The sequence below is a fragment of the Podarcis muralis genome, chromosome 3, assembly GCF_964188315.1.
Source record: "Podarcis muralis chromosome 3, rPodMur119.hap1.1, whole genome shotgun sequence".
Classification (NCBI taxonomy): domain Eukaryota; kingdom Metazoa; phylum Chordata; class Lepidosauria; order Squamata; family Lacertidae; genus Podarcis; species Podarcis muralis.
In genome coordinates, this window is record NC_135657.1 from 5694702 (window position 1) to 5720982 (window position 26281).

At 47.3% G+C, this 26281-nt stretch overlaps 1 protein-coding gene across 2 annotated transcripts in view; it reads left to right on the plus strand.

Annotated features, from left to right (window-relative positions):
- Window positions 1-18319, plus strand: part of MTMR9 (myotubularin related protein 9) — a 29257-nt gene extending 10938 nt beyond the window's left edge. For both annotated transcript variants that reach the window (XM_028725195.2, XM_028725194.2), the window contains exons 5-11: window positions 514-687; window positions 1123-1340; window positions 5821-5982; window positions 6907-7048; window positions 10561-10781; window positions 12035-12186; window positions 13793-18319. In XM_028725195.2, the coding sequence (XP_028581028.1) occupies window positions 514-687; window positions 1123-1340; window positions 5821-5982; window positions 6907-7048; window positions 10561-10781; window positions 12035-12186; window positions 13793-13971 (1248 nt within the window). In that variant the 3' untranslated portion in view covers window positions 13972-18319. The remainder of the gene's footprint in view (window positions 1-513; window positions 688-1122; window positions 1341-5820; window positions 5983-6906; window positions 7049-10560; window positions 10782-12034; window positions 12187-13792) is intronic.
- The last annotated feature ends 7962 nt before the right edge of the window (window positions 18320-26281 follow it).

Here is a 26281-nt window from a genome sequence, read left to right on the forward strand (position 1 = left end):
AGTGCAAACAGTGCTTTTTGTTGCAGCCTTGTAAGACTTCTCGCGCCCTCAGGCTGGAAAAGCTTCCCCAGCCCTGGATTAAGTAAAAACAGCTTGTGTTTGGCATTGACCTCTGCACTTGCGGGATTGCAGAATCTGCCAGTCTCCTCCTGCCCATGTGTGTCTGATTTTACACACCAGCTTTGTTTAAAGCTCCGTAAAGTGGCTGCCTTGTAGGGTGCTAAATTATGTAGCAGCACTGAGAGGCGGGGAAGGCCAATCGACAAGATGTCTCTTGAAGAGGCAGCTAAGTGGGTGGGTATGTGCCTCGATTAGGAGGAAAAATGAGTCAGGAAAACCGTGTTGCAAAGAGGCTGCTCTTAGCCGGCTGAGGATCCTTGGGGACTTTTGTCTGCTCCTGAAATCTGATGGCTTAAAGCCACAGTAGTTTACTATTATTTCTGATCCCCAACCTCTGGAAATCCCATTACATTACCTTCACCCTTAGTTAACCATGATTTTTCTCCCCTCCAGACAAACGAATGGCGGTTGAGCTACATCAACAAAGATTTCTCCGTCTGCCCCTCTTACCCGCCCATCGTCACTGTCCCCAAATCGATTGACGACGAATCCCTCTGGAAAGTTTCCACTTTCCGCCACGGTGGGCGCTTCCCGGTCCTCAGCTATTACCATAAGAAAAATGGGATGGTGAGTTGGTCGAGGTGGTTGAGTTTCAACTGCAAACGTATACTTGTTTCCTGGATGTGCATATTCTCAGATCTTGACCTTGAGGGCAAATATTAAATCCTCCTTCCCCATCCCTTTGAAAACAAGTGCATAGGTTGCATTACACTTTTGGCATTTTAACCTAAAATTGCACCCTGAGTGTGCATGCCAACTTTCATCCCGCTACCTTTGTGTTCAGGGGAGATGGGGCGCGCGTTTGCAGAATAACTTCTGCCAAGCAGATGGTTTGGCAAGGTAAATGGAAGTCCTTGCTTTCCCACGCCAAGGATTCCTGACACCCATTTTGCCTTTGGGCCGAGTGGACGTTCTTCTTCAAGTGAGGTGTCAGATCCGTGGGCCGGTGGAAGACTCAGCTGAGGCGTCGCCTGCTCACTGGAAACCGTTTGCCCTTCCTAGGTGATGATGCGCAGCAGCCAGCCGCTCACGGGTACCAACGGGAGGCGCTGCAAAGAGGACGAGAAGCTGATCAACGCCACGCTGAGAGCCGGCAAGCGGGGCTACATCATTGACACACGCTCTCTGAGCGTCGCTCAGCAAGCCCGGGCCAAAGGGGGAGGCTTTGAGCAGGAAGCCCACTATCCCCAATGGCGTAGGATCCACAAGTCCATTGAGAGGTGAGTTGATGAGTGAGGCATGGTGTAAAGGACCTCATGAGTATAAAGGCATGGTATAAAGGACCTCATGAGGTTGTTGCTATGTTCTAAGACAGGGATGGGGAACCTGTGGCATCCCAGATGTTAAACATAAGAATCAGGTCAATGGTTTATCTAGTTCAAGCATCCTCCCCTCACAGATATCTGTATCTACCCAGATATTTCTTATGGGAACCTGCCTTCTGGGAAGGCCTGTTGGAACAAAAATGTCTCTAGTCATTTCCAGAAAGTGCAGACAGTGGGTGTTTGCTGTATCTCAACAGGAATGCTATTCCACACAGAAAGTCCTGCTCTGAGTTACCACAGAGCTGGCTTCTGATTTCTTTGGAACTTGAAGGAGAAATTCTCCTACAGACCTGGAGCCCACTGCAGAATCACTGCAGGTAAATGGTAAAGGACGCCTGGATGGTTAAGTCCAGTCAAAGGCGACTATGGGGATGCGGCGCTCATCTCACTTTCAGGCTGAGGGAGCCGGCGTTCGTCCACAGATAGCTTTCCGGGTCATGTGGCCAGCAGAACTATACCGCTTCTGGCGCAACGGAACACCGTGACGGAAACCAGAGCGCACGGAAACGCCATTTATCTTCCCGTTATTTACCTATTTATCTACTTTCACTGGCGTGCTTTCGAACTGCTAGGTTGGCAGGAGCTGGGACACAGCTCACCCCGTCGTGGGGATTCGAACCACCCACCTTCTGATTGGCAAGCCCAAGAGGCTCAGTGGTTTAGACCACAGCACCACCCGCATCCCATAGAACAGGTATAGGCGAACTCGGCCCTCCAGATGTTTTGGGACTACAATTCCCATCATCCCTGACCACTGGTCCTGTTAGCTAGGGATCATGGGAGTTGTAGTCCCAGAACATCTGGAGGGCCAGGTTTACCTATGCTTCCCTTTAGAATCACTGCATGAGGCTTAAGGAGATGCAGAGGTGGTGTTTGTGTGCACTCCACTCCGAGCTCTTTGGAGGAAGGCTGTGGTAGCAATATAATAAATTTTAAGGTGGGATATTTTACAGTCCAATGCTTGCACACGGCCAGTGAACTCAACCGGAGTGGGTTGTCTCTGTGGTCTACCGAGTTTGTAAAGCAGCCTGTGATGATATCGCAAACACATTTATTTCTCTGTTCAAGGTAGCTGAGAGTACAAAATCTGAAAGTTCAGATCCACTGGGCACCAAAAGAATCACGGCAGCATTCTGTGTGAACCGCCTTCCCAAACGATTGTGTCTGATGTCTCTTATTTGACTGGCTTCAAATTTATTGTAAATCGACAGGCAGTGTGGTGTCTAGGCAACTTCAGCTGCCTGATCGCACATTGCCTGATCGCACTGTAGTGTGGAAATGTTTTTTTAAAAAAACAGAAACAAAACCCACGTTAGTATGGCACACTGAGAGCTTGGGCTCTCGTTTTTGCTTAAATCAAGCTTCCAGTCCTCGAGGCTTTGTCGCAGCATGCAATTTGAAAGCATGTTAGACTTTAGAACCAGAGGATGGTTTTGCAGGGTTTCAGATAGTGGTTGAGGGAAGCTCTGCACAAAATAGAAAGTAACAGGGGCCTCTTCATTACTGGATTCCCACGGCCCCAAGAAATATGAATATTTTTGCACAGGCTTGAGAATGGATGGCTAATGTAAAAAAAAAACCTCATACAGTCAAACCTTGGTCCTCAAACAGCTCTGTTTTCAGACATTTCGGTTCCCGAACGCCGAAAACCCGGAAGTAATCGCTCCGGTTTTCGAACGTTCCTCAGAACTCAAACATCCCAACACAGCTTCCGCTTGAGTGCAAGAAGCTCTTGCAACCAATCGGAAGCCACGCCTCGGTTATTGAATGTTTCAGAAGTCAAATGGTCTTCTGGAATGGATTACGTTCGACAACTAAGGTTTGACTGTACTAGTTTTGTTTCGGTCAATTTTGGAAGAGTTAATCTAGCTCTGCAGATCTGGTTATTTCTGTAAATTTTTTGTTTGCAAACACTGCCCTTAGCCTCCAGCAGGAATTTATAGATTCCGGAAAGCTGATACCAGGTTCTTCACTTGTGAGGTAATAATATTTCTAAAAGTATAGAAGATAAATTATTTCTAAATAAAATGACATTTTGTACAGAGGTGCAGTTTCACTCTTGCAGAAGATGAGTGGGGGCATTTTAAAAACCAATTTTGCAAATTAAAAACAGGAAGGAAAAATATAAATCAGAACTAATGCAAAATTAATAAAATTCTGGGTGCATATAGAAATTACGCAATTCTTGGTTTATATCTTTTTTAAAAGATTGCCCATTCTTAATTGCAACATTTTATTTTTCTATTTAAAGAAAGGAACTATCCCCGATAGATTTCCTCAAGTGTGTGGGTAGAGGGGAGAGAATTAACCTCTTTTGTGTTTGGTTTGCTGACAGCCGTCTGGGTTTGGGGTTTTCTTGGTTATACTTTTAGGTGAAGCACCTCCATGGACTCCTCTTTTAATTGGTTTCATCCTAGTAAGTGTGTCCAGTAAATTAGAACCCCGAAGTCCATTTCCACGGGAGGCTCCTGTCAGCTTCCTTTTAAATCCTGCCCCGTAAGCCTTCGTGCCTTACAGTTCATTGCCCCTGTTTCTTGCTGCTGCTTCTGCAGCTGACAGACCTTGAGTTCACCAAGTTTGCTTCTCTCAATTAAGATCCTTCCTGCTCTGCTTTCTTGTCCTCTCCTCCATCTCCCCCTTCTGCCCTGTGGGCATCCAATCAAAGGACATTAAGTGTCCCAATTCATAACCAATTAAATGTCCTGTGACCAGTCCCTGGACGCAGGAGAGAGGAGGTGGCTTTAGACCTCCGGGCAGAAGTTAGAAACCCGTGCTCAGCCATGGAACTTGCTGGGTGGACTGGATGCAGTGGTCTCTCTGTCTAAACCACAGGCCGTTGGCTTAAGGGGGGGGGGAGATGTCACCCACAAAAGCCAAAATCCTGTGATTATTATTATTATGATTATTATTTATTAAATCTGTAGAGTGAACGCTCGGGTTGCAAACGTGATCCGTGTGGGATGCACATTCGCAACCCGCAGCGTCCGCTGCGTGTCTGCGCACACGCGGGTTGCGATTTGGTGCTTCTGCGCATGCGCGACCGCTGAAACCTGGAAGTAACCCGTTCCGGTACTTCTGGGTTTTGGCGGTCCACAACCCGAAAAAACGCAACGTGAAGCGTCTGTAACCCGAGGTATGACTGTATACTGTTTTGTAGATCTCAGGGCGTTTCACAACATAAAATTGCAATATAAAAAAGACGAAATGTATAATAAAAATAAGAACAAAAACAAACCAGTAATTCCTGCCCCCCCCCCTTACACAACACATTTAAAAGGGCCTCGGACGTCAGTCAGCCAAATAATAATAATAATAATAATAATAATAATAATAATAATAATAATAATAAATTTTATTTATATCCTGCCCTCCCCAGCCGAAGCCAGGGTCAGAGCGGCTAACAACAGTAAAAATAACACAGTTTACATAAAATCACAATCAAATTAATTGAAATACATTCTAAAATCAATTCATTCTAAAATCAATTCAAAATCAAATTAATGGCAACCATTGGGCTAGAGTGCTATGAGGATTACAGAAGGAGGGGGTCAGACTGCGCCTTGGCCAAAGGCCTGGTGGAACAGCTCTGTCTTGCAGGCCCTGCGGAAATATGTCAAGTCCCGCAGGGCCCTAGTCTCTTGGGACAGAGCGTTCCACCAGATCGGGGCCACAGCCGAAAAAGCCCTGGCTCAGTTCTGCAAAGGCAACACTGAGCCAGGGGAAGAAGCTGCCAGGCACCCTCTAGACTTGTTGTCAGTAAGAAGGCAGGCTGAGATTAGTTGATCAGCGCCCCATTCGTCCTAATGGACAAACCACTGATGTGTATTATATATGTGCATTCACACGCAGAATCAAAGGTAAGCATTGTCCCCAGTTACAAACAGCAAGGCTGTGCGTCTTGCCATGCTTTGGCTGATGCCATGGCACAATTCAATGTTAGCTGCACTTGGGGATAAGCTGTGGCATTGCTGTCGTCGTTCTGTAGACTGCTGTCCAGCCTATCTCCAGCTCTTGTCCTGCTTGCAAGGGCGGAGAGCCATGCAAACATACTCTTCCCACACACCCCGTCTTTCTTCCTGTAAATTTGGTGTGTAGATAAGATGGTATTGCCTGGAGTTAGTAGACCAGTGACCAAAGCCAGGTGGTATAGATCAGGGTGTACAGTTGCCACAGAGTCGCTCCCTGGGCTCTTTCTGCTCCACCTGATGTCAGCCCTGCAGGTCAGAGGGAGCAGGTCTCAAACCAAAGCTGTTTTGCTATAACAAGGAAGGCCAGAGTTCCCTGGGGCATTTGAGCACTCCAGGTACAACCAGATCCCTCTGCAGGCTCATTGTGGTCATTCTTGTCCCTTCACCCGGTACAACATTCCCCACAGGTACAACATTCTGCAAGAGAGCCTCATCAAGCTAGTGGAGGCCTGCAATGACCAGTCGCATAACATGGACCGCTGGCTGAGCAAACTGGAGGCTTCCAACTGGCTGACTCACATCAAGGAGATCCTGACCACTGCCTGCTTGGCTGCTCAGTGCATCGACAGGTGGGACCCATCTTCCGGTTATCTGTTTATTTATTTGCAGATTTATAAGCAGCGTCACTGTCACCAAAGCGGTATGCAATAAGATAAGATCCAAGAGGTTCGCTGGCCCAGTAAACATAAAGAAACAAACACGCTTCTACAATTGCAAAATTATTATTCCGTAAAATGATTGGGTCATACTTCAGGGAGAGCGTTTTCAAACAAAAAAGGGCTTTTTTGAATATCAAAATGCTAGGTGCTTGTCTAACTTAGGTTTGCAACTGATTCCAGAAGGCTGGAGATGCAACACTAAAAGCCCCGTTTCTGGTGCATGCTCTAAAAACGTGCACAGGGAGCATGTTGTACGCTTAGCAGTGCCCCGTTTGAGGAGTGCAGTTGATGGGCAGGAATGTATAAGGCCTCCAGTCCTCAGGTCTGAAGTTGTTTGGGGCTTTCGAGATGAACTGCAGTTTAACGGAATGAGCCGCTCCAAACAGCTTTGCTTGTTTAGAACGTTAATAAAGAACATAAGAAGAGGATTGCTGCTGGATCAGATCAAAGGTCCATCTAGTCCTCTTATTGCATTCATAGCAGAATTTTCCAGGAAACTCGCTGGCGGTTACGGCCCCTGTTGTTTTTCTCCAAGAAACTGATATCCAGAGGTACACTGGAATGTGGAGGCTCTGTCCACCTATTGTGGTCAGCAGCCCTTGAGAAACCAAAACGTCTCATCAATAGATTTGGCTAACAACCATTGGGAGTTGTTATTCTGCTCTGGGGCAGCTGGTAAGATCTTGCCCACCTCTGGCCTCCAGAAGGTTTCCTGCCAGAGAACATGGACCTTGGGCTGAAAAAGTGTTCCCGCCTTTAATCTGTTGCCCCTGTGCATACGCCAGCTCAGTATGTTTGCCTCCCTTTCTCAACGTTCCTCTGGCCCTTTCCTAGGGAGGGAGCATCTGTCCTGGTCCATGGGACTGAAGGCACAGATTCAACACTACAGGTGACCTCGCTGGCTCAGATCATCCTAGATCCCAGATGCAGGACCATCCGCGGTTTTGAAGCTCTGGTTGAGAGGGAGTGGCTGCAGGTAAGAGCTGACGGATTGCTAGCTCCTGGATGCGGTGAGGAGCCCACAGTAAGAAGTACACTGCCCAGAATATTGTTGTTTAGTCGTTTAATCATGTCCGACTCTTCATGACCCCATGGACCAGAGCACGCCAGGCACTCCTGTCTTCCACTGCCTCCCGCAGTTTGGTCAAACTCATGCTGGGAGCTTCGAGAACACTGTCCTGCCCGCTTGGCAGCTTTGCGCTTGACTATACCCCTCTGGTGCGTTCGCCCGTGGTGAGATGTGCTGCGACATTTCTTGCAAAACAATCACCGGCTGGAAAACCGTGGCCTGCATCCCTGCGCTGGCCCTCCTTTCCGAGCAACTGCCAACTCGCGGCAGTCAGCTCGAAGCGCCTCGCTTTTTGCCCCTTGTAACAAAACATTAAGCGACCCGCACGAGACGCATCCATGCACGTCTGGGTTAACGTTTTAATCTGTCAAAACGGAGGCTTGTAAGGGGAAACGACTCGGATGCATATAAGCGCACGTTTAGCTAGCGAGTGCACGACCTGCTTCATAAATTGAAAAGACGTGGGGGGGGGCACAGCAGGGAGTTACTAGTGTATGGACAGGAAGCACTAACTGTAGAAGACTGGCAAGAGAAGCCCAACGGCAGGATCAGATCAAAGGTTCAGCTAGTCTGGCGTCCCATCGCCACCCAGTGGCCAACCAGATACCCTGATGAAAGCCTGAATGCAACAGGACTCTTCACCACTTGGCACACCTAGTAGTTGGCATTCAGGGGCATATTGCCCTCAACAGAGGAGGCAGAACACATCCATTGTGGCTAGTAGCCATTGTCAATATGCAGAGGGCCGGGAGGCCAGCTGACAAGCCCCAGCTGTGCCGTCTCCATCCATCGGCCCGTGCTCCGACGTAAATCAGCGACCCGGACTTCAAAAGCCAGGGCACGCTATTAGCAGAGTGTGCTGCGCACGCGGAATAGGCGTGAGGCTTGTGACGTCGTACTTTAACTACAGATTTATTGAACATAAATCAGAACAAAGAAACATGTCGTCTCTCTCTCTCTCATGTCGTCTCAGAGAGAACAGCAAAAGCTATACACAAACAGAAGTTCCCAACAAGCTGTGCTGAAATGTAAACAGGCATGTGACACGCAACAATCTCATGCTGTTCCTTAAGGTGGAATGGAAATGTCAACAGCAGGCGGGTGTGGGGGACTCCCTGGTCCTGAATGGGGTAACTGTGCCCCTGAAGGACCAGGTGCGCAGCCTGGGAGTCATTCTGGACTCACAGCTGTCCATGGAGGCGCAGGTCAATTCTGTGTCCAAGGCAGCTGTTTATCAGCTCCATCTGGTATGCAGGCTGAGACCCTACCTGCCTGCAGACTCTCTCACCAGAGTGGTGCATGCTCTAGTTGTCTCCCACTTGGACTACAGCAATGTGCTCTATGTGGGGCTACCTTTGAAGGTGACCTGGAAACTACAACTAATCCAGAATGCGGCAGCTAGACTGGTGAATGGGAGCGGCCGCCAAGACCATATAACACCGGTCTTGAAAGACCTACACTGGCTCCCAGTACGTTTCCGGGCGCAATTCAAAGTGTTGGTGCTGACCTTTAAAGCCCTAAACAGCCTTGGTCCAGTATACCTGAAGGAGCGTCTCCACCCCCATCATTCTACCCAGACACTGAGGTCCAGCGCCGAGGGCCTTCTGGCAGTTCCCTCACTGCGAGAAGCCAAGTTACAGGGAACCAGGCAGAGGGCCTCCTCGGTAGTGGCACCCGCCCTGTGGAACGCCCTCCCACTAGATGTCAAAGAGAAAAATAACTATCAAACTTTTAGAAGACATCTGAAGGCAGCCCTGTTCAGGGAAGCTTTTAATGTTTAATAGGTTATTGTATTTTAGTATTTTGTTGGAAGCCGCCCAGAGTGGCTGGGGAAGCCCAGCCAGATGGGCGGGGTATAAATAAATTATTATTATTATTATTATTATTACATCCATGAATTTGCCTAATCCTTCTTCCAAAGCCATCCTAGTTGTTGGCCATGACTGCATCAAGCAGGAGCGCGTTCCACTCTTTAAGTAGCTCCAGCTGTCAGCTGCCTCTGGGATGTTCACAAAATGGGGGGAGGGACTAAGAGCCCTTCCTGTTTGATCCCCAGTAGTTGGTATTCTGTGGTACGCTGTTTCTTGCTCTGGAGGTTCCACTTAGCTGTCACCGTCCCTTATGACTTTGAATAAACCTTACAGGTATTTCCACTTCTGGGGCATTTTTCCATCAAGGGTGATATCCAATGAAGTCGCTCTATTAGCAGAAGGACTTCTGGCCGCAGGATCAAACTCCTCCACTCCGTTCCACACATGCACCTCTTAAATCTATTCTGGTTGTTCACCCAGTTCTGCAGAGCAGATCTGCGGAGGGTGCATGGAGAGAGGGAGGAGAAGTTCCATGATGGAAGCAGAAATCCTTGCACTTCTAGCAGAATGACTGTGGCCACCTTAACGATCAACCATCACATAACCCCTTAGTCCCCGTATCCTACTATAACTAAGCCTGCAATTGAAATAAATGCACATTCTTCCTCCAGTTACTCACGACTCCATACCTTGCCTCTGTTTGCTCCCGGACTTAAATTGTAAGCTCCTTGTGGGCAGGGAATTAACCCATTACTGTGATTTGGAAAGTGTCATGCACTTTTCTGCTTACGCATAGAATTTCCTCTCTGCAGCCCAGCAAAAAGACTTACTATACGGTGCCTCTTTCCATCAGAATTCTTTGTTTTTTACACTTGCCATGTTGTTGTTTAGTCGTTTAGTCGTGTCCGACTCTTTGTGACCCCATGGACCAGAGCACGCCAGGCACTCCTGTCTTCCACTGCCTCCCACATTTGGGTCAAACTCATGCTGGTAGCTTCGAGAACACTGTCCCACCATCTCGTCCTCTGTCGTCCCCTTCTCCTTGTGCCCTCCATCTTTCCCAACATCAGTGTCTTCTCCAGGGAGTCTTCTCTTCTCATGAGGTGGCCAAAGTATTGGAGCCTCAGCTTCACGATCTGTCCTTCCAGTGAGCACTCAGGGCTGATTTCCTTCAGAATGGATAGGTTTGATCTTCTTGCAGTCCATGGGACTCTCAAGAGTCTCCTCCAGCACCAGAATTCAAAAGCATCAATTCTTTGGCGATCAGCCTTCTTTATGGTCCGGCTCTCACTTCCATACATCACTACTGGGAAAACTATAGCTTTAACTATACGGACCTTTGTTTGAATAACTCAGAGAAGCTATGAGCTATGCCGTGCAGGGCTACCCAAGACAGACAGGTCATAGTGGAGAGTTTTGACCAAAGGTGATCCACCTGGAGCAGGAACCGGCAAGCCACTACAGTATCCCTGCCAAGAAAACTCTATGGACAAAGACAACAGGCTTGCTATGTTACAGATTTTTAAAATAACTCTTTCCTAGCTGTGCCCTTTGCTCTGCTTAATTGAAGACCCTCTCTCTATTTTTTAATTTTTTTTGCCCCCACAGGCCGGCCACCCATTCCAGCAGCGCTGTGCCCAGTCCGCCTACTCCAACAGCAAGCAGAAGTGGGAGGCCCCCGTCTTCCTTCTCTTCCTGGACTGCGTCTGGCAGATCCTCCGCCAGTTCCCTTGCTCCTTTGAGTTCAACTACCACTTCCTGATCATGCTCTTCGAGCATTCGTACGCCTCCCAGTTCGGCACTTTCCTGGGCAACAATGAAAGCGAAAGGTAGGTGAGCTTTTCGCTTCTGGGGTTCCCTGAGGCAAAGAGGGAGGGGTGTCGGCATCCTAGGCAGTCTCAGTTGCACTCTGCATCATGGATGAGAAAACACAAAGGGATGTAGGGGTCTAGGCAGTCTCAGTTGCACTGTGCAATATGGATGAGGCTCATAATGAGGAATATACAAGCCTCTTGGCAGTGGCATAAAAGGCAATCAATAAATCAATACAGTGGTTCCTCGGGTTACAGACACTTCAGGTTACATACGCTTCAGGTTACAGACTCCGCTAACCCAGAAATAGTACCTTGGGTTAAGAACTTTGCTTCAGGATGAGAACAGAAATCGTGCTCTGGCGGCGCGGCGGCAGCAGGAGGCCCCATTAGCTAAAGTGGTGCTTCAGGTTAAGAACAGTTTCAGGTTAAGAACAGACCTCCAGAACGAATTAAGTGCTTAACCCGAGGTACCACTGTAATTATGATCATCACTGATTTATTAATCAATTGCTTACATCCAGTAATCCTCCTTTTTTATTTTATTTTTACTGAGCTTCTGAGCTAGTTTAGAGTTTTGCTTTGTAGGATATCGGGTGACTAGCAGGTAGTGAACTGCCAATTGGCATACAAATGAAATAAATAATCATAACAGTGTGTGGGCCTGGATTTTTGTGCAAACCCTCCGTGTTTATATCTCAGAGGTGACCTTGAACTGTATAATAACAACCTGCTAATCCACATGCGCTTAAGTTTCCCACCACAAGAGGGAAGCCGTGCATCATGTTACTGGGCAGCATTGCTGAAACATCGCTTTTATTTGCACAGAGTAGCAAAGAGGCGCATTTTCTAAATTTCTACATTTGCAAAACGGGCTTTACTGGCTTGCTCTTCATTGGCCCCTGCAAGAGTTCCTTCACACCTGCCTTTGGCTTATTCAGGAGCACGTGATCTACTGTTTTCCCCGGGGTCAGTGTCGGTATCCAGAGTTTCACTTGGTGCTCCCTTGATTCCATGGGAAGTTAGGCAAAGGCAGCATGAAGGTCTCTTGTTTCTGCCTTCTCACATGCCCTGTACAGAGAGTGTGTGTGTGAGAGAGATCCATCTTCCTCTAGGTTGTTTGCAAAGTTGCAGAGAAATCAGAGGAAAGATTTGGCAACAAGCAGGTGATTCCCATGCTTTCTGAACTCTTAGGCTTGGCTTAGTGAATGGAGTTGATGTTTTTTTATGCTCAAAAGAGACATGTGGCTGACGGCTGGTCTCTTTGCCAGGTGTAAGCTCAAGCTGCCCCAGAAGACGATGTCCCTGTGGTCCTGGGTGAATCGGCCGGAAGAGCTCAACAGATTCAAGAACCCCCTCTTTGAGGCCAACAGCCTGGTCATCTGGCCTTCTGTGGCACCGCAGAGCCTGCAGCTCTGGGAAGGTAGGTCGTAGAGAGGTTCTTTGATCTGGTGCAATTCACGGGTGCCCAGGTGGTGGCAGTGGCTGGCAGCAAGTTTTGCCTGCTTAGGCTGGTGTGCTAGCTGTCCCCTTTCTTTGGGAAAGGAAGATATTCCTGGCCATAGTCAGGCACCCGTGCCTTAACATCATCACAGAAACATCTGCCTTTGGTCATTCCCTGAGTTGGTGAGGTTCATTTAACAACAGTGAGAAACCGAGTCTTTCATGTCATCGGCCCAGTCCTCTGGAACTCTCTGCCACTAGATATTCAGCAGGTGCCTTCTGTTCCTGCTTTTAAACACCTGCTTAAAACTCGTCTATCCTGCAGGCCTATGCAGGCAGTTAATAATACACAACGGTTCATTGATGTCTATTTTAAACTTTTTATGGTTTTATTGTTTGCTTTTGTTGCTTTAAACTGCTCCAATATGTGTGGTGGGTTTTAATGACACAGTAGTATGCAAATATTTTTTGTAAATAAATAAGATGCCAGCATGTTGCCCCTGGGCACTAGTGTGCCTCCCTTTGCCCGCAGAGGATCTGGGGAAGTAACCTCTCAAAAATCCACAATGCGTAAGAAACCATTTAATCTTCCTGCCCAGTTCCTGTTTGCGCTCACTCAGCCTCTCCTGCATTGAACACCCAGTCAAGACGGTCACGTTTCATGGGATGCCAGGATTAGATGCCCACCCAGCCTAATATTCTGAACAGTGTAGAGGTGCAAAGCGCTTCTCACTTCAAGGATTGCCTCCTCTTGGAGTCACATTCCCGTACGTTCACCACCAGAGGTTCTGCTCCATTTCCTCCTCTCAGCACAGGTTTGGCAACAGGGCACAGCATGTTTCAATGATTACGTGGCCTTTATTTCCTTGGACTGCGGGAGAAAAGTTGCACGACCTTTTCACCCTCTGCTAGCGGGAAAACCAGCTGTGCAAAGGGGATTTTGAGCAGATAAAGTGCCTGGGAGGACATTGTGGTTAGAGTGTTCAGGCTATGACCTGGGAGACCCGAGTTCAAATCCCCAGTCAGCCATAATGTTCGCTGGGTGACCTTGAGCCAATCACTGTCTCACCCTTACAGGGTTATTGTTAAAGGCGAAATGTGGATGAAAGGGGATTTATATATCACCCTTTGCACAGGTGGTTTACGATAAAAGCTGGTCAAGAAGAATACATTTAAAAAGCCACAATCCATTAAAACACACACACAAATCACTAAATGCCACTTGTTAATAGCAGTAGCAGTCTGGTCTCCTGAAATAAAATTACTTTCCCAAGTACAGGAAACTGATCCTACTATAGTCTCCAACCTTTTTTTTTCTTTTTTTTTTTCTTTTTTTGGTCTTCATCTTAAAAACTGCTCCCTTTTGGTCTTCAAGATTATTGCTGTTTCTACATCTTTTCCCTTTTCCCTTTTCTTGCGAGGAATCCTTTTCGGAATAAGGGAATTTCCCTTTAAAAAAGGAAAACATTGACAGCTATGCAGTACAAAGACTTAAGTTCACAGTCAAAAGTTTTGGCACGTTACATTTTGTGTCTTATTCCATATCTCTCAATTGTCTGAGAAATTTTTTTTATCTCCCACACCAGGTGTCTTCCTCCGCTGGAACCGGTCGTCCAAATTCCTGGATGAATCCTACGAAGAAATGATCAACATCATCAAGTACAATAAGGAGCTGCAGGTGAAAGTCAACCTGCTGAGGCGGCAGCTGGCCGAGCTGGAGACGGATGACACCACACAGGAAGACGGGGTGCCGGAGAGCCCCTGAGGCTGCGCCAGGCTCCCTGCCGCGGGCCAGATTGTCCCCCTTTCTCTGTCGGGCAAGTTGCCCCCACACACTATAAAGCACTAAACCCTCCAAGACTTGCATGCGCTCGAGCTCCTTTCTGGTGAAGTCGAGTCGAACATTCCTCCCCCTACACACACGTTGTCTTTATTATTATTATTATTATTATTGCATCTCAGTTCCTCACTTGACACTATTTTCTCCCCCTCTCTCACCTCCCCCCTCCTGTTTTGGAATGGCGGCATTTCTCTTTTGTTTACAGGAGAAGACTCTTGATTTAATTCAGCTGACTGTCCTCTCCCGGCAGCTCTTGCCACCTCTAATAAATGGTGTGTACAGTTCCAGTGTCAGCACTAGCCGCTCCCGAACCTCATCCCCCATGTGGCATTCAGCAGGGGGTGCCTTTTGGTCTTTTGGCTTGAGAGAGGTTTCGTTCATTCAGGACTTGGCGGGCGTCTTGCGCTCTTTGCCTGGCCTGAGAAAGGCTGTCTTGATGACGCGTCTATCCTGCTTCTCCCAAGCACATGGGTTTTGATTTTTGATTTTGTTCCTGGGCTAGACAGCTTGCTTCAGCTTAATCCCAAATCCTAATAGCATCTTTCCGTGCTTGGCATTGTGGCACACAGACGGTAAACGTGGAGATGATCTCTCGCAAAAGGCAGGGACTCCTTTCCACCACTTTCCTTGGGTGCCTCCTACACCATCCTGAAATCTTAATTTGGATATCTGAATGGGCACAAGATAAAATGTATGGTAGAGCCCTTTAAGGACCGTACCACTTCACGCTAGGGGGGAGGGGGGTGTTGTTGGAAGGTTGCCCATTGTGTTTGGGGGAGAGTTTGTTCTTAAGCCCTGCATGTGGAAAGTGAGAATGGCTTGCCAGTTTTTGCATAAATGCATGAGCAGAGAAGACCAAAGACCCACCTAGTCCAGCATCCCGTTTTCTCACAGTCTGATGCCTCCGGGAAGCCCCCAAGTAGGAGGTGAGGCCAACGGCCCTTCCTGCTGTTCTTCCAAAGCGAGTGACATTCAGAATCCTGCTTCCCACGGGCCCCTGGGTGGCCACTGAGAACAGGATGCGGGACTAGATGGACCATTGGCCTGGTCCAGCAGGCACTTACAGGATAGGTGCTAAGCAAATCATTCCTCGAGTGCAGCTTTGGATATCAGCTTACGTTGCAGAACTCCCCCGCATGCCTCCTGAATCTTTCCTAGGGGTTCCCCCAAGCCTTGGGATCCGATTTAGGGAGGGCTCCGGGAGGGCGGTTCCTGTTGCGCAAGCAGGAAACCTTGCTCCGAAGGGACAGGGCAGCTGAACAACCCCCAGGGAATGTTTCTGCTGCGGAGGAAACATCCATACTGATGGTCCTCTCGCTTGCTCCCAGGAGCGGCTGACCTACCTGCCTCAAACCAGCTTCCACCAACCTGGTGCCCTCCGGATGTTTTGGACTCCCATCATACCCCCTAGGAATTGTAGTTCTGGAGGGCGCAAAGGGTTTGTGAATGCTGGTGAAGATCTCAGCTCTGAGGATCAAGCAGGCGTCCCATGTAGGAAGAAGCATGCCAAGACCATGGCTCCATAATCTCCCGAACTTGATTGTTGCCTATGTTATTTAATAGGAAGAAAACGGAGGTTAAGCCATGATGGCAAGTGTGCTTTGCAAAGCCTTATCCTAACGCCATGGAATCTTAAGACTTGCTCTGTGGGCCGTGAAGCCCAGGATTTAAAAGCTTCCAAGTGGAGTGACGGAATTCCAGCCCACCCAACTGAACAGGGAAGCCCCTGTGTTTGCTGTCTGGGATAGATTCCGAATAGTATAGATTCTGAATATCTGCTAGGCTTGCCGTTCCCAGCTGGTCGTCTGTATTCAGCTTAGCTCGCACGTGCAGTCAGTTTGGTGTGGGTTGAGCTGTCATCTCTGATCCTGTGGATCTAAGGCCTGCTCATGGAATCAGGATCTCCAGATAACCATCTCCTCTGCTTGTGTGTGTCTTTGCACCTGCTCATCCTTTGGCAATGGGTGACTAACGCTTGGTGTGGCCGCTGCCGTCGCGTCTTATTGTGGAACCTCGAGTGAGTCAAAGCCTTTTGGAGAACATTGCTGTGCTTTTTGGCTGTGCGGTTTGAATATATATATATTATAGCTCCTCCTGTGGCTTAAAATCTTTGCCACCCTTTTCAGGTGGCTGTGGCCTAGATGCTTTTTTCTGACTACCATCTATACAGCTGTTTTGCCTCCTAGTATTGAAATGCTTTTACGGCCTGCTTCCACCCCACTTCCTGCAGACTCCCCATCTCTAACCCTCTCCTCCTCTCATACGGCCCCTCCTCATCTGAAGCGGAGGGAAATTCCTCAAGCCCCCTCTCTGGATAGTTGCCTCCTCTTGCCATGGGTCCCAGCCAAACTGACAACTCTCGCTTCCCTCACAGAACCAGGACACCAAAGGTTTGCTGGGCAGCTGAACACGTCGCCGCATCAGCTCGGCCATTTGCTGTCAGGGCTTCCCTCCCACCCCAACAGATGCAAAAGATGATTGGATCTGACACGAGGCGCTTTTGCGAAACCGGTGGTTCATTGCAAACCAATATTTTTATGGTGCTGAAATACAGGTTCCGCTGTCGCTTACTGAGTTTGGCAAAGTGCTTCCTGGAGAGGTTACAACTTGTTCCTCCTTAGAACTTGCCGCTGCCCGGGAGGGCAGGTATTCTAAATCTGGAATAGGCAATCGACGGTTGTTACCTGACTTGCATATCTCCCTCATTCTGTCTCTTGGAGGGGAGGAATCCCTGCACTTAGGGACAGTGTCCTTGCCATTCCCAATAGCACACATTTCTGTCCCTCTTGGAGAGGGCAAGCACATCCTGGGCTAACCAGCTACAGCCCCTGTCGGTGCTTGCAATGAACACTCCATCCCAGGTCTTTCGGCATGGATGGAGAGGCAGGGATTTCTCTCATCTGGGTTGGTGCAAGGAGAAGGCAGTCCTACCTTCCCCCAAGCCGCAGGGGGGAGCTCAGAGCTGCTGGGCACCCTCCAAGTCTTTGACAAGTAGGCCTGTAGACACCTTCCCTTGGCTTTGCATCACATTGCAGTGTAAAAGGGACAGACCTGGTTGAAAATGCACCGTGTTAGTGGTTTGCTTTCCAGGGGAAGGAGTAAAATCTCAGGGTGAAAGGATGCTCAGTTTGAGTGCATTTGCTGTTAGCTTCAGCTTGTGTTCTCTTCCGTTAGACATCCCCACCCCAAGGATGGGGGTTCCTGTGACTTTCCAGGGGGACTCCCCAAGCCCCATTAGCCCTAGCCAGCATGTCCAGTGGTTGGAGGTGAAGGGAGCTGTAACCCAACAACCTTTGGAGGGCCATAGACTCCTTGCCCCTGCCCTAGATGCATCCTAGCTCTGTCCCCACTCTGCTTCAGCCCTAATCTATGGAGCATCTTCCTTATGTTCCCAGTCTCTTTAAGTTTTGGGCAATAAACTGGAGGAGAATTGGAAGCCCTTATAGACACAGGTTTCTCTTCAGATTGTATAAATCTTTCGCCTTTTACTTACAGACACAGTTCAGTTTCTGGAGGCCTAAGAAAGATCAAACCTAATTCCAGAACTGGTTTCAGTTTCAGTCCCATCTCAAATTTGCCTGGTTTTGAAATTCTTCTTCTTCTTCTTCTTCTTCTTCTTCTTCTTCTTCTTCTTCTTCTTCTTCTTCTTCTTCTTCTTCTTCATGCTTATTCTTAAAGGATTTTTTAAAAGCTCGTTCATAATCTTTGAAGGCTGGCACTGTATGGTTCTTAATCTCGATTGCACTGTTTGAAAACAGCTAATCTTTTGGTGCTTTTAATTTTTTTAAGTATCTGGTTAAAGGGAGTTGTACATACTGTCTGTAATATTATTATTATTATTTTATTTTTATTATTTCATGTTGTTTGCTTGGTTTTGAAACTGTTTGGTGAATGTTGCCAGCTGAAGCATTAATCATGTTGATTCCAGTTGTTAGACGCCCCATGTGAGTTTCATTAGGGCAAAGGATCTTGGGACTCCCCTGAAGGCATCTTTTCCAAGTGCATTTCTACACTACAAAGAATTCTGGGAATTGTAGTCCTGGGAGATGGTTGGGAATTCTTCCAGGTGTATTCCAAAAAGCCTTCACAGAATCACAATTCCTAATGATTGGACCTGTCATAAATCCCCTCTCCCATTTTTATTTTTCTGTATATATACATAGGTGTTGGTTAAAAATTGGTGTGAGGACACCAAAATCTGCTTGCCTACTTGTTTTCGGAAGTGATTATTTTTCACCCAGTTAAAGCAGTAAAACTGCATTTTCTTTCTTTCTTTCTTTGATGCTGTTGCAAAGGGTGACATGAAATTATGCTACTGATAATTTTTCCCCTCAAGTTCACTACTGTACCAAGAATGATATTCAGCTACATTTGCTCATAGTAGGCCCACTGAAATGAATGAGCACAGCCAAGTTAAGACCATTAATTTCAATAGGTCTGCTCTTGAGTAAAGCATAGCTTAATACCACCCCAAATCTTCAACCTATTTCTGATGAGTTATGGGCTCAGTGAGTTACTGTGAAAACAGAGAAAAGCTATTTTTGAGCAGTCGGATTCCTAACTGTCTAGCTGTACATCTCCCTCCTTGAATGCTTACATCTGAAGAAATTGGTGAGCTTGCTGTGATTGATAGGTGTCAGATTCTCGTCATGTTGTGGATGTGTTCCTGTTCCAATTTCCACTTTGTTGAGTCCCCCTCTTTAAATGTTTTGAAGTTACGGCTTCATCCTGGCATTCAAGAAGACTCTGCTACCTTGATTTTTGAAATTAGCACGCGTTTAGGAAACAACTCGTTGGATCAATCCATATTCTTCTGAACCTCTGCTGTTCCACAGTAAGAGGCCCAGGTATCTGCTTACTTTTCAAGTACTTGGCATTGTGATGTGCCCTTGCTGGACATAGAATCCCCCCCACCCACCCAAAAATTAATGTGCTTAGCAGAAATGCTTGAGAGCTTTAAATTTGGCCCACGTTGCTTTGCTATGGTTGTATCAGCTGGATACATCCCTGCTGGTGTGGCTAATGCTTGAAATTGTGTGAGGTTGCACAAGCGCCCAGACCCAAATGTTGATGGAGAACGCACCAAATTCACTGCGTCGCCAACTGTACTTTGCCAGAGGAAGGTCTCACATTGGGTTCCTCGGACCGGGGAAGAAGGAAAGACTTGGGCAATGATGGAGCCAAGCACTTTTTTCACTTGTGTCCATGGATGATATGAGTTATAGGCTTAGTGAGTTACTGTGAAAACAGAAAAAAGGGATGCCTGCTGAAAGCTTTGCTCGAGGCTTCCCAAACTCCTGGTGCCAGTCCTCCTCTTAAATTTGGGAGCTTGTGCAACCTTCAAAACGCAAAGCCTTTTAAGTAGTCCTACTCGCCAGAGCATGAGCCAGACGGAAACCTATAGCTGCCCCTGCTACCCATACCTCCAGCCAATGTCTCCCATATCTTAATTATTCTGTTGGATGCTCTTGAGAAAGGTAGAATGTAGGAAGCCATGGTCGACCTTCCAAAGGGAAACACTTTTGTCGTAGATTGTTTGCATCGAACGCTGAACATCTCTGATTGTACCCAAGCTTTACTGTTTCCCGTGGGGCTTGGGGTGCCTGGATGTAGTGACCCTGCCCTTCAGCGGCACAAAGGACAGCCCCACAAGTGTGTACACAGTTTGCCAAAAATGACTTGATTTTGCACGTTGGGAGTTGAATTCAGTAGTGGGCATTGCACCTTTACAGGGAGGGCTGCAGTTTGATTGTATTTGGGACTGAGCGTTTTCTTGAATGTGGCAATCTTGTTTTCAAGTGCACTACTGTTTATTGTCTCCTCCATCTCTGATATTTAATGTCATATTGGCGCCTTGATGCTTTCTTAAGCCTTGCAAAAGAAAAAAAAAGAAAAAGCAGTGCTTTTCTTTATAAAGCAGGAAAACTCCAGTATATTAGCAGATCTTTGTGCAGCGGAGTAGAACCATTGTAGCCTACTGTACCACACCGTGTCTGTTAACTATTTACAAACTAAGTTGTAACTGCATCTCATTCCTAAATGTGGGCCTTCTGCTGCTTCCGAGTTTTCATTTTTCAAGCGAACCAGACCTGGGAGCACCTGGGGGTAATCGTGTGCTCGCATGCTGGAGAATGTTTGCCGTTTTCTGTACAGAATCTGGAAACGCTGTTACACGGCCTTTTGTCAGAGAGGGGAATAAATTTTAAAAAGAGAGTGGGGAAGGGTTTGAAGTTTATTCGTCTGTTTTAGGAAAGCTGCAGTGGAAAAATAGCTATCAACTTTGCTTTTAGATTTGTGGGTGTAGCGTAAATGATCTCAATTAAAATATTTAAAGACTTTTTTTGCTACACTTGTATCTTTCTTGTCTGCCTTTCCAGTGTCATTTATTTTATGAAATTTGCAAGGAATTCGCATTCAAACTGATTTATGCATGCAGATTAGATCATTGTGTTACCAACTCCTGGAGATTCACTCCCTCCCTCCCCGCACTTTCTAAATATATCCTGCCTTCTGGGAGAAACCATTTGGGTCAGTATTTTTATACTGCTTTTCAGCCATAACTGTCTCTAAGCCAGTCATAGGCAAACTCAGCCCTCCAGATGTTTTTGGCCTACAACTCCCATCATCCCTAGCTAACAGGACCAGTGGTCAGGGATGATGGGAATTGTAGTCCCAAAAAATCTGGAGGGTCGAGTTCGCCTATGCCTGCTCTAAGCGGTTCACATCAAGAAGGCCATAAGTATAGGTAAGTAAAGGTAAAGGTACCCCTGCCCGTACAGGCCAGTCTTGACAGACTCTGGGGTTGTGCGCCCATCTCACTCAAGAGGCCGGGGGCCAGCGCTGTCCAGAGACACTTCCGGGTCACGTGGCCAGCATGACAAAGCTGCATCTGGCGAGCCAGCGCAGCACACAGAACGCCATTTACCTTCCCGCTGGTAAGCGGTCCCTATTTATCTACTTGCACCCGGGGGTGCTTTAGAACTGCTAGGTTGGCCCGCGCTGGGACCGAGCAGTGGGAGCGCACCCCGCCGCGGGGATTTGAACCGCCAACCTTTCGATCGGCAAGCCCTAGGCGCTGAGGCTTTTACCCACAGCGCCACCCACGTCCCTCATAAGTATAGGTAGGGTTGCCATATTTCAGAAACTAAAAACCAGGACACCCTGAAAGTTGTTGAGCTTTTTCCCTAGCACTATTGTGCTTTTTAATGAAATCAATGGGAAATCCAGACATATGGCAACCCTAGTAATATTGCCCCCAATAGTAATGGACCCAGAATACCAGGTGCTGACTCTGGCATTCAATAATGGTACCTTTTGGCTCCTGCCTCTGCACCCCTGGAAGGTGGTGGTAACAAAAGCCAATATTGGGGGCAGATGATGCTCAGAGTCCTCTCCTAAGCCCAACAAATGTTCCTCAAGCTGCTATGAGCAAGAGAGAAAGAGCTATGAATCAGGAAGTCCCTGGTACCAAATCTCAGTACAACCATGAACCCAGTAGTAGTGTAGGAGAGCTGAAAAAAACAACATCATTGGCAACCAATGCACTCCTTTGGTTTTAGATAGTACATGGGTAAAAGGTAAAGGGACCCCGACCATTAGGTCCAGACGTGGCTGACTCTGGGGTTGCGGCGCTCATCTCGCTTTACTGGCCGAGGAAGCCGGCATACAGCTTCCGGGTCATGTGGCCAGCATGACTAAGCTACTTCTGGCGAACCAGAGCAGCGCACGGAAACACCGTTTACCTTCCCGCTGGAGCGGTACCTATTAATCTACTTGCACTTTGATGTGCTTTTGAACTGCTAGGTTGGCAGGAGCAGGGACCGAGCAACGGGAGCTCACCCCGTCATGGGGATTCCAACCGCCGACCTTCTGATCAGCAAGTCCTAGGCTCTGTGGTTTAACCCACAGTGCCACCCACGTCCCAATACATGGGTAGACGACGTCTAAAAATTCCTGGACACAAATTTTCATAGCCTCCTTGAGCTATGGCGGCTCATTTCCCATAAGTAATGTATTTAGCATTAATTCTGGAAGTGTCTCCTTGATTCTGACCAAAACTACGCTTGCTATAGCGTAATATACATCAGGAAGCTGTGCCTTGGGATAGATGAGAGGGGAAACGAACCTGGGCTTGATCTTAAGTGGTGGCCAAGACCTGATGCAAGATGCTGAACCGATTGGGTATGGTGAATACAGTGCTATCAAGCACAGCATGGTGGACTGTGTACTCTTTGACCTGCATAGCAATATACCTTCAGCATGCGCTTCTCTTTCCGAAAATAAACATACCCCACCAAGTCTCTCCATTCCACCCGGTTTGTGTTACACTCATATCACCAAAATCTCCCTTGAAACCAAGCATTCCAGCTCACTCATTTTGGCTTATCGGTTTCTAGTATTTTGCACAGTAGAACCTATACTGTACATGATGTGTTGTTTCCTAATGTCTCTACCAGCTGTGTTTTGGCTCCTGAGTGTAAGCATCTGGGAAGTGTGGTCTTTTCCAAAGACAATTCTCCGTCTTGGTGGAAGGGAGTATGGGAGAAACGAAAGCAAGCGATCGAAGCAAATGCAGCGATGGTGCAAGAGCAAGCCCAAAACATCTGTGTCAGGAAATGCAGCGATGTCCCTTTATGATACTGGCTTGGTTTCAAGCTGAACTTTCTTCCCCCACTCCCAAAAGAAAAATTGTCTGTGCAAATAAAGAAGTTGGTAGACCTGCTGACTCCCACTTCAAAAGTGACAACTGACTAGATCAGTAAGGGTAGGTCATGTAAAAAGGTAAAAGAGTATTGGGAAATGATTCATATCATAATGAATTGAAAAAAATGTTTAAAATTACTTTTTCAAAAAACCCAGAGTCCTTTCTGTTGGGGGTAACTCGGACTGAAATCCCCAGGCGTCAGAAAAGGTTATTTATGTATGCAACAACTGGAGCCCACGTTTTGTTAGCCCTGAAATGGAAAATGAGTGAGGTCCCAACTAAAGAAGATTGGCAACTAAAATTGACAGAATATGCACAACTTGCAGACTTAACATATAGAATAAGAGCAAGAAGAACATACGTTTAAAGAAGATTGGAAAACGTTTATTGAGTATATGGAAAATAGCTGTGTACAGCTGAAAACGCTGGCAACATTAAGATAAATTAAACAGTGTAAGTAATTTTTGACGGATGTAATAACGCCAAACTGATTGGAATAGTTTTTGTAAAATATGTAGGGATGGAAGAGATGCAAAATGAACCATGGAAAGAGAAGAAGGAGCGTCACTGATGTGTATGTAAAATGGTTATTTGAAATTGTAAAACAAAATTTAATAATTATATATATATATATATCCCTCGCAGTGAGGGAACCGCCAGAAGGCCCTTGGCGTGGAACCTCAGTGTCCCGGTTGAACGATGTGGGTGGAGATGCTCCTTCAGGTATACTGGGGCGAGGCCATTTAGGGCTTTCAAGGTCAGCACTAACACTTTGAATTGTGCTCGGAAACATACTGGGAGCCAATGTAGGTCTTTCAGGACCAACGTTATATGGTCTTGGCAGCCACTCCCAGTCACCAGTCTGGCTGCCACATTATGGATTAGTTATAGTTTCCAGGTCACCTTCAAAGGTAGCCCCACATAGAGCACATTGCAGTAGTCCAAGTGAGAGTTAACTAGAGCATACACCACTCTGGTGAGAGAGTCTGCGGGCAGGTAGGGTCTCAGCCTGCGTACCAGATGGAGCTGATAGGCAGCTGCCCTGGATACAGAATTGACCTGTGCCTCCATGGACAGCTGTGAGTCCAAAATGACTCCCAGGCTGCGCACCTGGCCCTTCAGGGGCACAGTTACCCCATTCAGGACCAAGGAGTCCTCCACACCCGCCCCCCATCAGCCCTTGTCTTTGTGAGAACCCAAGCCTGTGGAGCCCATAGGAAGCAGCCTCCTACCAAGTCATACCACTGGCCCACCAAGGTTAGTATTGTCTACACTGACCTGCTCTCTGGGATTTGGGCAGGGGTCTTTTCCAACCTTGCCTGGAGATGCCCAGGACTGAGCCTAGGAGTTTTTTGCATGGGAAGTGGATGATCTGCCACTGGGCTATGGCCCTCCCCTGAGCTGTGAACATTTTCTGCATTTGGTGGGGAGGGGGAAATGATATTCAATGGTTAGCGATGAGTGCAGGTTTTAAGGTACAGTCATACCTCGGGATACAGACGCTTCAGGTGGCGCAATTTCAGGTTGTGCACTGCGCCGAACCCGGAAGTACCAGAATGGGTTACTTCTGGGGTTTGGCGCTTTGCACATGTGCAGAAGCGCCGAATTGCAACCCACGCATGCGCACAAGTGGCGCTGTGGGTTGCGAACATGCTTACCGCATGGATCATGTTCGCAACCCGAGCATCCACTGTGGTCTGGAAAAGTGTGCCTTTGTAACACATATCTCTGTGTGTAAGAAGGAGTAGGACCAGTATTCTCTGCGTCCAGAACACTGCTATTCTTCCATCTCATCAACAAACCATTAGGTCCATGAAATTTGGAAAAATACTACTTGGCACAGAATTGTATATCCTCTACTGTTTTGTTGCCCGTGCAAAGTCAGTTCCAGGCAGGTCTGAAATAAAAATGGGTAGAGAGGAGAATTAATTAGCTCTGTGAAAAGGTTTTTAATTCCTCCCCTAAAACAAGGAGAGAAAAATAGCAGCAAGCCTAGGGAAGGCGTAAAGCGACTGCCTTCTGGAACGATTCTGCAATGTTTCCTTTTGTCTAGTTCAAAAGGCTCGTTAAGATAATTCCTGTTTTTGCTTCTGGCTCTCAGACTTGCTTTTCCTCCTAGCCAATGCAAGTCATTACTTCCTCCCCTTGAAGGGAAAATCGGGACATGTGAACTCTTGCACCGCCTTGAATTGCGGGAGCATCTCTTATCGGACAAATCTAGTTTGCATTGCCCTTTTTGGGTGAAGAAGGTGGCAACGCCCAACATCTTCCCATAGGGTGTGTGAGAACCTCAGAGCTTGTGAAGGCTTCATTTGCAAAGGCTTTTATTTATTACTCATTTGCAGCAACTTCCCAGGGTGGTAGCAGTGTTAGACTACAGCAGCACCATATATTTATAGTATTATAATGCCAATTTAAACAGTCATGGCTTCCCCCAAAGAATTCTGGGAGTCGTGGTGTGTTAAGGGTGTGCGGAGAGTTGTTAGGAGGACCCCTAAATTTCCCTCACCGAGCTATAATTCCCAAGCGTGGTTCAACATTCAATCCATCTTCACAACTCTGGAAATTGTAGCTCTCTGAAAGGAATAGGGTTCTCTTAAGAACTCTCAGCACTCTTAACAAACAACAGTTCCCATAATTCTTTGGATGAAGCTTTATTCATGTCTATGCTATGGCCATTTGAACTGCCTACTGTAAGTAAATGAATTGCCCTTTCCTGATCTTTCTTTGATATACTGTACCCAAATAATACAATTTGGGAGTCATCTGGGATCTCCCTCTTTCTCTCACACACATAGAGACTAAAGTTGATATCTTCTAGTGATTGAAATTGCTTTTAGCAGTGAAAAGCAGGCTATACCTGTGTGTGTGTGTGTGTGTGTGTGTATATATATATATATACAGTGGTACCTCGGGTTACATACGCTTCAGGTTACATACGTTTCAGGTTACAGTCTCCGCTAACCCAGAAATGGTACGTCAGGTTAAGAACTTTGCTTCAGGATGAGAACAGAAATCGTGCTCCGGCGGCGCGGCAGCAGCGGAAAGCCCCATTAGCTAAAGTGGTGCTTCAGGTTAAGAACAGTTTCAGGTTAAGTATGGACCTCCAGAACGAATTAAGTACTTAACCCGAGGTACCACTGTATGTGTGTGTGTGTGTAATATGGTACAGTGGACACTCGGGTTGCAAACGTGATCCATGCGGAAAGCATGTTCACAACCCGCATCGTTCGCAACCCGCAGCACCCTGTCTGTGCACGCGCGATTCGGCACTTCTGCGCATGAGCAAAGCGTGACTTAGCGCTTCTGCTCATGCGCGAGCACTGAAACCTGGAAGTAACCCGTTCCGGTACTTCTGGGTTCGGCGCAGTGCGCAACCCAAAAACACACAACCTGAAGCGTCTGTAACCCAAGGTATGACTGTATTCTTAATTACATATATAGGCCTGGCTGAATAGATAGGTTGAAGCACCAGTGGCAGAGAGTTCTACAAGACTTGCCTGATGACACCAAAGGCTTTGTTCCTTGTTG